Source organism: Montipora capricornis, chromosome 13 (assembly GCF_036669925.1).
Source record: "Montipora capricornis isolate CH-2021 chromosome 13, ASM3666992v2, whole genome shotgun sequence".
NCBI classification, from domain to species: Eukaryota; Metazoa; Cnidaria; class Anthozoa; order Scleractinia; family Acroporidae; genus Montipora; species Montipora capricornis.
In genome coordinates this window covers 26,618,222-26,629,241 of record NC_090895.1, presented here as the reverse complement: position 1 = coordinate 26,629,241, position 11,020 = coordinate 26,618,222, and the positions used below count along the sequence as shown (strand labels likewise).

The window sequence follows — 11,020 nt, the reverse complement described above, 5'->3', positions numbered from 1 at the left end:
GATGACAACATGGTCATTTCTAGATTGCGGTCCTTTAATGACATCCAGGCTTCCAAAAAGAGTCTCTCAAGACATGAAAGAAATCTGGAAATGACCACATTGCCATCGCGGAAATCTACAAATCTTTGGGACGCGCGTAAGTTTCGCGCAACAATTTTTCTTGAGACTTCACGCAGAATTTTTTTCCTCTGCGCGCGTTCGACGTGCTGCTCTTTGAATCACGCGTAGTATTGTAACTATTTCAACTGATGAAGGCTGAAGCACCATCCGAAATGTCTTGAACGAAACATCAAAAACTAGCCAGTGTCAAAGCATTATTTTACAATGTTGGGAAGTCAGTGTTGGCCAACAAAATTGCCTGCACGGGGCTTGCTTCAGAGTGCTCTTCATTTGTACATACCGGATCTGAGTGGTACAGAGGGTCACAGGCCTTTTCCAATGTGTAAAGAAACTTCACATTGTCCTTGGCTTCGTTAGCGGCATCTGTAATACGGCAGTCAAGTTCACGCCAAAACTGTACGACACAAAGAGAAAATACGTCTGTCATATGCTGCCTGCTTTGATCTCGAGTAACTAGATTTACTGTTAGTATTGCTATTCTCAAACCCTTTAATTAAAACTTGCTCTTGGGTAATTTAAAGTGGGAAGAGCTTTAAAAAACTAAAATCGATCGTTCCAACAAAGAACACCCAGACTTTTATTTCATCAGGAATACCGGTCAGCATCGTCATCCTCTAGTAACAATTAACAGCCGACAGGCAGCCACTAAGAGTTTTAAAGTGGGCCCGCAAAGCGTGAATGTGGCCACTTCTAAACATCTTGAAATATTAAGAGCAAGCAATTCTTGGAACAATTTCTCTTGCTATTTCCAAAGCAAATTGATTTGCGCCAAAAAGACGTTGAGTTGCAACAGAAACCCATAAGGGTTGAAACGTGTAACGGCCCCTGGTGTGCTTGGAAACAAGCTTCTGAATATTCGATTTGCTAAGTACCATATTTGGAACAACAAGAGCGAGGGGTTTCCAAATATGGTACTTAGCAATGAAACATTCAACCAATCAGTTCGCACTGAATATTCGGAAGCTGTGAACGCGCGTTACACGTTTCATCCCTTATGGGTTTCTGGTTGCAATAAAAGAAAAATTAAGAAACAACAGCAAAGCAAGAGGTTGATAAACCACATTACCGGTAACAAAGAGAATCTTAAAATAACTAAGGAGAAAGTGCTGCCTTTAAAAATTTCATCTGCAAATGGTTAGATTTTCAAAGTCTTCACGGATACGGACTATAAACTGTAGGGCCCGTCTCACAAATATCTTCCATTGTTCCCTGTGGGACATACTATTCGAGAAAAGTGGGGGATGGGGTAGTCCCCGGTGTTGTGACCGTCCTGTTCTCTCCAGCAGAAGTGACCGGCTTGGCGTGATGTCATTAAAAAGGCGTATGGTGTATGAGGCCACCTAAGCAGAAACAGCCATAAGTCAAAAGGACTTTGCCAAGTGCTGGAACATGTAGATGTAGATGTCGATGTACAAACACTGAATAAAGGCCTTCGGCTACAAAAAAGGTTACCTTGAGGGTTTTTGACTTTGCAATATGCAGTATGCGTAACACTGCTCTACAGTCAAACGCATTGATTTGTTCCACTAACGAATTGAATTTTGCCATTCTCATTCGCCAGTGTTCAAGTTCTGCCATGGGCCCTGTATCATCTGCCTCCTTTCTCATCTGCTCACTCTCAGCTAACACCTATTAACAGACATACTTTATTACCATTTCTCCGTGGATACCCTGCGAGCATTTGGTTTCTTCCACGCTTCCCGAGAGAGAAACCACTGCACCGTTTTCTTGGAGTGAGCCGCCGTCCATCGCCAAGGATGAATAAATTGAATTTGAACCGGTAAAACGAGTTAGTAAACTTGTTTTGGCGCTTGCACGTGCGTTCAGCTACGTAACGGCTGCGTTTGGGCGAGCCTGCTGTGTAGTGATTCCATATTTTCCCGCAAAATAAAAAGAAGTGATGTCAAATGCATCCCGTGGGGTGTGATGTACTTCGTACACGCTCGATAGAAAATCAAACGGTTGCTCCCAGTGGTTTCTCTGTCAGGAAGGGCCGTTGGCAAAATCCGGATCGGACCGGGCAGGATCAGATCAGACCGGATCAATAACAAAATTCCCGCCAAAAGTTGGCATATGAAATCCCTGTTATTACTCCAGTCCGAGTTTCGGCGATCCGATCTGATCCGGTCCGGTCCAGTGCGATCTAATCCGGTTTTGCCAACAGCCCTCGGGAAGTGTAGGAGAAACCAACTGCTCACTGGGTACCCCGTGGAGTATTTTCAGAGCCAATAAGATTAGCAATAAAACTATGTAACATGGGACAAAATCTAATATTAAATGTCCTATAAAAGTATAAAATGGAATTTCAATTTACATGGATTAAGTAAGAACAAAACCTGATCAAGCTGAAGTACAAAATTGGCTTGGGAGGAATTACTTAAAGACTGTTTGAACTCTTAAACCGACTCGCAAAGTTTGAGATCTTTGGTAAAGGAATTCCATATACGGTGACTGCTGTGTAGTAAAATGTTCTTTGATCACTAGCGGTTCTAAAACAAGGTACACTAAGCATTTGTCAAGAGAGCTTCTAACACACCAACCAATTTTGGCCATTATCATATGTTTTGAAAGTAATGTAATCAAAACTATATATCATCATATATATTTTTTTTCATCGAACCCTTTCACAGGAACACATGAGCCCAACAAATTGACTTGTTCCCAACTGTTTGTCTTACATATAGCTCAGTTGGTAGAGAATTGCACCGGCATCACAGAGGTCATGGGCTCGAATTCCATTGGAGCCACCTGAATTTTTCAAGTTTTAAACAATGGGCCATTTCCGAGTTCATGTCTGCCTCCTCTTCAAAGCGAGTCTAAGTGCGAAGTTTTTGTTATGAAAATTAGTTTTCATTCATATGTAAAGTAGAACTAATTACCATCACAAAAACTTCGCACTTAGACTCGCTTTGAAGTGGAGGCAGACATGAACTCGGAAATGGCCTATTGTCTTAAGAGCGGTTTTAAATTGAGTGTCGGAAGTAATTAGCCAATTGCTTTGATTTTGCATTACTTCACTCAGCGATTGGTTTAAAGTTCTTGCGCCACTTTTTCCACCAACCAGAAGTGAAACCAAAACAAATCGTGGCTCGCGCGTGCACATTTTCCCGCGCTTTGTGTCGAGTACGTGTAATTACTTCGAGTTTTGATTGGTTTACAGTCCAAAGCGCCTTACCGTGGCCACCCAACAAACTTTCACATTTGACAACTACGTGTAAATACGTCAACTCAACAATCCATGCAACGGTGTTCAACTTTCAACCGTGCGAACTTTGCAAGAAGGGGTGACTGTCAATCAAATTTGCACACCCTGATTGGCGTATAACTTTTAAAAAAACTTTGTTAGGTGGCCACGGTAAGGCGCGTCACACTGTAACGGATTGTCTCCGTCCTTTTTTATTGGCCAAAGTAATTACTTTGGTTTTGATTTTACGACACTTGATTGAAACTCGCTCTAAGAGACAATAACATTATTGCTTAAATTTTTCACTAAGATAAGTGTCAGGATCATTTCTCTATTTCATCATATGTTTTGGTTAAAACCGTGGATTAATGTCGCAGTTCCCGCGGGTATTTATAGTTAAGACACACTACAGTAACAAAACGCAAGAGACAATGTTGGCGTAAAGGGGGGGGGGGGGGGACACCGCTCCACGATCGGCGTGACAGACGACTTCCGTAGCGTGACTAAAAGCCTGAACTTGTCTCTTCGACGCACGAGGCGAACCGCGCCGGATTGGACAAGTTGTAGGCCGGTAAAAGCCAAATAATGATATACAAGCCTAACTTTCCACGGCACTACGAGCTAAACCTCCGGCCAGCATCGTGCTATAATGGAAAGAGTGTAGGCGGTAAAAATAGCTCAAGCCTCCTTATCTCCCCAGCACTACGAGCCGACTCCGCCGGCACGTGCTGGATTGGACAAGAACAAAGGCAGATAGAGAGTGTAAAATGGCATAGCATGAAAAACACCGAAGCTTGGGGAAGTCGCTGCGAGACTTAACCGAAGCGTGTACCCAGAGGTGAACCTGAATTTATTAACTTGACCTTAACAAACCTCCGAAGGGAGAGAGGGTGGGAATAAAATTCGTAAACAGTAAAGGTACTCCTTACAGTTAACTATAGAGCTCACAGAGTGATACTTTGGACTTTACTGGACCTTTTATACTGAGACTAATGTCTAGGACTAAACCAATGGTGACTAACGTACCATCTAATACAAACAATTTCTGTATAGCGCTCAACGCGACATGAATGGGGATAGTTGTTGCTTTTCGCCAATCCAGATAAAGGATGTAAATATAGGCAGACAGTATTAAAGACAAGGATAAAGGAACACAGTTCGAATTGTTTGAATAGAGCGTTGTCACTCACGTGACCAGCAGCCATATTGGATTACTGAAACAAAAGAAGTTATTTGCATAAAAATAGAGTTCAATTCCCGGAGGATTAGTTTGGTACACCATCATGGCTGCCATTTGTTTGTTTTGGAACACCAACATGGCCACCGTGACGTCATGTGAAAACGCTCTATATAGGAATCCATTCATGTCTCGTTTGCGTTGCGTAATGTTTACGAAATAACATGACATGTGGAGGATAGCTCTACGAGTCACGCTCCATTAACTACGTTTTACAACGCTGTTATAAAGCTTTAGCTAATTCTGGATCACAGTATTTTTGGTTACATCATACCTACAGACAATAGCTTGTATAAAAGTAAAGTAAAGTAAAGTGGTGCATTTATATAGCGCCTTTATCACAAGTCTCAAAGGCGCTTTACAATGATCAATTTACCCCCAGCGGACTGGAAGCATATAAATGTGAGCGTCACTTGATACTTCCAGACAATAAATTATGAATGTTTAATTTATGTATAAAAGCCCTCTCAACGCGCATGATCAGTCTAATATTTATTGTTATGAATAATAAATTAATTGTTGGATTCAGTGTTAACATGACACTGATGATAATTATTGTCTTCAAGTTGGTGTTTTTTTTTAACTTTCAACTTTCCATGATGTCATGTCTATTCTGGGGATGGGGATAGGGGTGAGGGGTAGGGCTGGGGTTAGAGGTTGTGTGGAGGGGGTGGGGGTAGGAGGTGAAGGGTACCCTAGCTGAAACAACCCAAACCTTTACAAAAATGCTAACTTTAGGCCTAAACACTATGCTTTAGATAATGTTTAACCCTTTTATAATAAGGTTAGCATTTTTGCAATGGTTTGGGTTCTTTCAGCTATGGTACCCCTCACCCCCTACCCCCATCTCCTACCCTCACTCCTACCCCCTATCCCCCACACCTGGAATAGACATGCTGTTAGATGACAGCACAAAGATCAACTTTGAAAATTAACCATATCATGCTTAACATCATTCAATAGTATTCTTAACTAACAAACAGCATCATTTCTCTACAGAGAAACAAACAGGCCATTGCCTCAAAATAACCTGTTCAATCTGCTTGCACCAAGAGTGTACAAGGTCGTCAAGTCCAGACAATGTGTCTTGGTTGTTTGCCAATGCCTGATAGTCAGCTGGGCCCTCAAGGGAGCTCACATCAATGACATTACACGGGTGAAGCTTTATAGAATCACTCATTGAAGCGTTAGCTCCTGAAAGCACAGGAAAAATGAGAGGCCAAAACACATTTAAGAGCTTTAACTCACTGACTCCTGAGAGTGAGACATAACAAATTTTACACTGTCTAACGCCAGACAATTTTACTTGTCAAATGCATGGGGGAGTCCTTGGGCAACTGAAGGGTGAATGGGTTAACCAGAACCAGTCAAAATCGTTATCCGCTTCACTAATTGGACTTTCCAAAACCAAAATAATTTTGAAAATTCAAAGACTTTTAATGAAGTTTTATTTTAACTAGAAAAATGCATGTGCACATTTTGACCCATCTTTTGAGTGTTAATAGAGATCTCTTTAGGCATAAAATGGTAAAAACGAACAATAAAAAAGATAAAATCCGCCCTTTCATATAGTTACCAGTAGGGGCTCAAATTATAAAATACTCCAGTTTATTATTCACACATTCATGAATCTCCTTGGGTCTTTATACATGAAACTTAAATTTCATCATCATTGTATAACAATCCAACACAGTATGCTGGTGTATTTGAGGGAAATAATGCCACTTATTTTTAATGCATAATTAACTATTCATGCTTCTAAAAATCACAATTCCTTTACCATCAATGAAGTGAACAAAATTGTCCAAGGATTCAACAAACTCTTTCCTAGTGTGCAATCCTTGCGGAGTTTCTGTCAGCTCTCCCCAACTCGACATTGCCTCAATGGCTGGTATGTAGATCTTTGTGAGATGTGCTCTTAGTGCTGGAATAAGAGATCCAGCCTCTGCGACACTGATCACACCAAAGGAAACTTCCTACATAGTTCAAATAAATCAGCATTTTCAGAAATCAGAAATTTGACAAGGCTTGAGAAATCATCAAACTAAAGACCACATGCACTTTATGATCCTGCCATTCTGGCCTTGATTGTTCCAAAGGTGGATAATGCTATTCCACCAGATATATCACTATCCAGAAGATAAACAATAGCAAAACCAATATTGAGTTATCCACTGGATAGTGATTTATTCAGTGAATAGCGCAGGCTCATGCAGGGGAGTAATAACTATTTGCATGTGAAAAGATTCCTCCGCAATACTCAATCTAACCCAACCGTTAAAATAGGAAACTGGCCTATTGACAATAGAAGGGCACACAGAATAGCCTGGGGCCTCATTATCTATCAGGCCCTTGTTGTTCAAAGGGTGGATAATCCTCCATAATGAGTCCCCAGGCTATTCTGTTTGCTCTTCTATTGTCAATAGGCCAGTTTCATATTTTAATGGTTGGGTTGGATCGAGCAGTGCAGGGTAATCTTTTCACATGCAAATTATTTCCCCGCATTAGCCTCCATTTCATGCTAGATCCAGTCTAACTGAGAAAATACAAAACTGGCCTATTGATACTCCTGTGCTGTTGCCATTGAAATCAATTCACTGTTCCCTTGAACCAATTAAAATCTTCAATCTCTTAAATTCAAAGATCTGAAACCACAATAATTGTCCATAAAGCAACTGGAAAGAAATGCACGAGGCGGTATGCATAAGACTGATGAGTATTTTAACATACATCTCCGATAATCCTCATTTTGATCTCTTTAGTGGCATCTGATTTTACACAGTACACCAGAGTACCAGTTAAGGCTTCTTCAAGTCCATCTGTAACCAGCAACACTTTGTTGGCAGCATTACCAGATTTGGCCCGAGCACGGATTTCAGTGACTGCAAAAATATATTAAAAATTAAAATGGAGAATTTCATTTTTTGATCCACAGCCAAAGACATCAGACAAGGGAGCAACAACTTGGACAATGGCTCCAAAATCTGAAGCAGCATCTTTCATTTTCATCCTCTCTATTGCAGGACTATCCTGCTCCTGTGGTAACATAATAGAGACCTTAAGATCTAAGACGGTGACGGCGACTAAAACGTCACCTCAAAATATAACTTTGCTCTAGTAAAAGTCTTTCGTCTCTATTCCGTTTCGTTCGCGTCCTACAATGTGGGCGAAGTATCCCAAAAATAAATTGGTACGAGCAGTTTCAGAATGAAAATAGAGAATGAAAGATTCTCTGTTGCATGCTCACGTTGTCGTCAAAACCTAAGATTTAGTGATTTCACGTCGTCGTCATGCAGAGAACCGCAAAAATATGAGCAATAATCCGTGCCGCACGTGCAGCACGATTGTTTATTCTCCTTTAACCAATGATATCATTGTTTTGTGGCATTGTCGTCGACGTCGTCGTCGTAGATCTTAAGCTCCCTAATAAATCACGATGATGATCACATCTGTATCTAGTAAAGCACAGACATGTTTATGTGGTACCATGATATTGTTATAAAATGGATATCACAATCTCAATTAACTCAAATAACAAGTCGAAAGTGTGACCTTGATATCATGCATGCTATTTTTGAGTTAATGCTCATTAACTGACCAGTTGGCCCAGCTGGTCGAGCATGGGGATTTCATGCCTGCCAGGTAATTCTGTCGAGACGTGCAGTCATCAACTTCGATAAACATCATGGTATCTCAAGTCCAAATACCAACTATATATCTACATTAACGGGATAAGGTTGTCCAAGCAATTTTCAGAAAGAGTAGGGAAAGGAAATCCTAGGCTAGTGTTTTTGATCTGGGCCCTGTTGTTCAAAAGCCAATTAACGCTAATCCCAGATTAAAAATTAACCGAGGAGTTAATTTCTCTACTCCTAAATGTTCAAAACTTTACATTAGAAGAAGTCAATCTTGAAAAACAAAAATAAGCAAAAGAAACTTTCACCAAAAAGTTAAAAACTTGAAACAAAAGTTTACGCTAATCCTGGATTAAGCTAATCGGCTTTCAAACAACCGGGCCCTGACCTTTTTTCTGTCTAACAACGGAAGCCACTTGGCAATGATTTCTTAAAGTAACTTATGGTGTATGAGGTCACCTAAGCAGAAATGGCCATAATGCATAAGTCAAGGGAACTTTGCAGCTTGCCAGAACATGTAGATGTACGGTGTGTAGCTTACCACTTCCATCATGTTCAACTTCTTGATAAAAGAACATCAGTGACCTCCTTCCGTTTGGTTTAAGAAAACTATCTATCATGTATACAGCCTGAGAAGAGAAAGTATGGAAATATTGACATAATACTGCAAAAATATTGTTGATATAGTCAAACCTCTCCTCGTGGACATCTCTAGCACTCTGGTCATCAGGCCTCAGTTTTTCAAATGGTGGATAACTTTATCAAGTGGATAAGTCACTATATAATTATATCCAGAGTATGGTATACTACGCTCCATGTCATATATGGTTTTCGTTCGCACCCTTAGATGTGTTTGGAGTGTGCATATTATTGGTTACATGGGCAAATAATGAAACTTTTGCAGAGATTGAACTGTCAGATAGTGACATATCCACCAGAGAAATTTGTCCACTATTTGCTCAACTGGGCCAAGTGATGATGGTTTGAATATGTCATAGAATTTTTTCTTTGCAGATACACAAACACAAATGCTTTGCTGTAGTTACTGTTCTATTCAAAGACTTTTTTCAGAAATGGACCATAGAATTTTCTTCTATTTTTAGGAGCAGCTGTCTTCTGTAATGTACAGTGCCACAACACTATACATCAATAAATTAACATGCATGTGCATGGCTATTTTCAGTACACACTTTAAACCAGTCAGTGGAGTCTTAAAAGTGACATCAGAGTCGGTACTAAAGAGGTTCCACTGTTTTACAGAATTATGGCCTTATTATACTTATGTCTATACACATCATTGAAATGCCAGGTGAGCTTTAGAACATAAAGTTGATATCTTGATACATAAACATCTCTGTTGCTATGGTTACCTTGTAAAATGCACCTCAAATTCTTTGGTATTTCGTCCATGTTTAAATATTAAAAAGAACTTGTGATAAAAAATATTATATTCATTTGCAGAAATAAATTATGGAATATTCTTCATCACTCCAAGGTATATTGTATTGCACAGCCATGTACCGGTAACATCCTCTGTGTTCATTCACACTTACTGGATCAGTGCTTATTGGACAAACGATCAATGGAGAGATTGACAATAGTGTGGAGAAAAGACCAAATTATTTAATTTTTTTGCCCACAAAATCTCTTTGTTATGGGAATTTTGTAGAAATCCGCATACTCCAACGTAAAAACGAATTTCGCAGTTAGGCTAGTTTTGAAACAAAAAGGCCGAAATGGCTAAGGAGTATAGCGTGCTAAGTTATTTATTTTTGTAAAATTTAAGACATGCAAAAAGCGTAAACAAAGTCGAAAGCTTGAAAAATTGATATTTTGGATACCTCGTCCGAATCAACGACGAATTCTTCAACGGTAGCCATTTCCAGATCAAGGTAGCCTGCAACGATGCTCATGATAAATTTGTATTCGTCTGTTATCATCCTTTTTCGAGCTTCGCGGTTTTCCCTTGCTCTTTGCTGCAAAAAAGAAACAAGCTTTTTGTGTTACTCGTTTACCTTTTCCAAAAAAACTATAGGAAGAACTTCAGTTTTCCTAAATTGGAAAATGCGGTCATGTAGAAGTTGCAAAAAGAACTGAAACCCTTTCAAAAACAACCTAAATTGAAGCGTATCTGGCTTTCCCACCAAAGCGATTCTTTTCGGCATTTGAAGAAAAACTGGACCAAAGTTGAGCTATAGCAACTGTAGAAATAAATAATTGATCTCTTTCCTTGACGGCCGAAGTAGAAAGGAAATAACAAACGAGAAAAACGCCCTTTTTTCGCTAGTTATCTGAGCTAACATTTACCTGTCTCTCTTTTAGGGACTCCCCCGTCATTGGGTGTGCGAACTGCGATGCCACACTTTTACGCCTCCGACATGCAGTTCTGTCAGCTTTAGAACCATTTCCCTTTTCTAAGGATATCCCAACAAAACTTTTTTTCGATCCCTTGAGGTCTTTAACACTTGGTTTGCCTTGTATACTTCTCCTTGATTCGGCCATTTTTGGCCCAAAGAGGATCTACGACACACTAAGAGTTCTGTAAGTTTTTACGAAAATAACTCGAACCCACGAACCCAAGTCATTTGAAAAAAGATTTTAAAAGCATTAGGGTCCTTCTCGAACTGAAAAGCGTCTATTTTTCCAAGTTTTTTTTTCCCGAGGAAAACAATTTGCGTGTTGAAAAAAACACCGTGAAACTTTTACAAAACTTGGGCAGAAACCTTAGCAACGATTTTCTAACCAATCAGAAAAGAGAATCAACTGTCCGTCAAGTGTGTAGTTGCTTAGAAACGTTTATGACCACAGGCGCGACGAAGGCGACAGCAGCCCAAATGTAGGAGT

The 11,020-nt window shown here is 40.0% G+C and overlaps 1 protein-coding gene across 1 annotated transcript in view; it reads right to left on the bottom strand.

The window, feature by feature from the left end:
- The window catches only part of LOC138028228 (dynein axonemal heavy chain 8-like), a 105,468-nt gene extending 94,922 nt beyond the window's left edge, over positions 1-10,546 (bottom strand). Inside the window, exons 1-8 of the mRNA XM_068875691.1 lie at positions 10,484-10,546; positions 10,018-10,152; positions 8,718-8,805; positions 7,272-7,423; positions 6,322-6,517; positions 5,572-5,735; positions 1,573-1,749; positions 401-514 (exon numbers count right to left, since the gene is read on the bottom strand). Of these exons, the coding sequence (XP_068731792.1) occupies positions 401-514; positions 1,573-1,749; positions 5,572-5,735; positions 6,322-6,517; positions 7,272-7,423; positions 8,718-8,805; positions 10,018-10,152; positions 10,484-10,513 (1,056 nt within the window). The 5' untranslated portion in view covers positions 10,514-10,546. The remainder of the gene's footprint in view (positions 1-400; positions 515-1,572; positions 1,750-5,571; positions 5,736-6,321; positions 6,518-7,271; positions 7,424-8,717; positions 8,806-10,017; positions 10,153-10,483) is intronic.
- Positions 10,547-11,020: the final 474 nt, after the last annotated feature.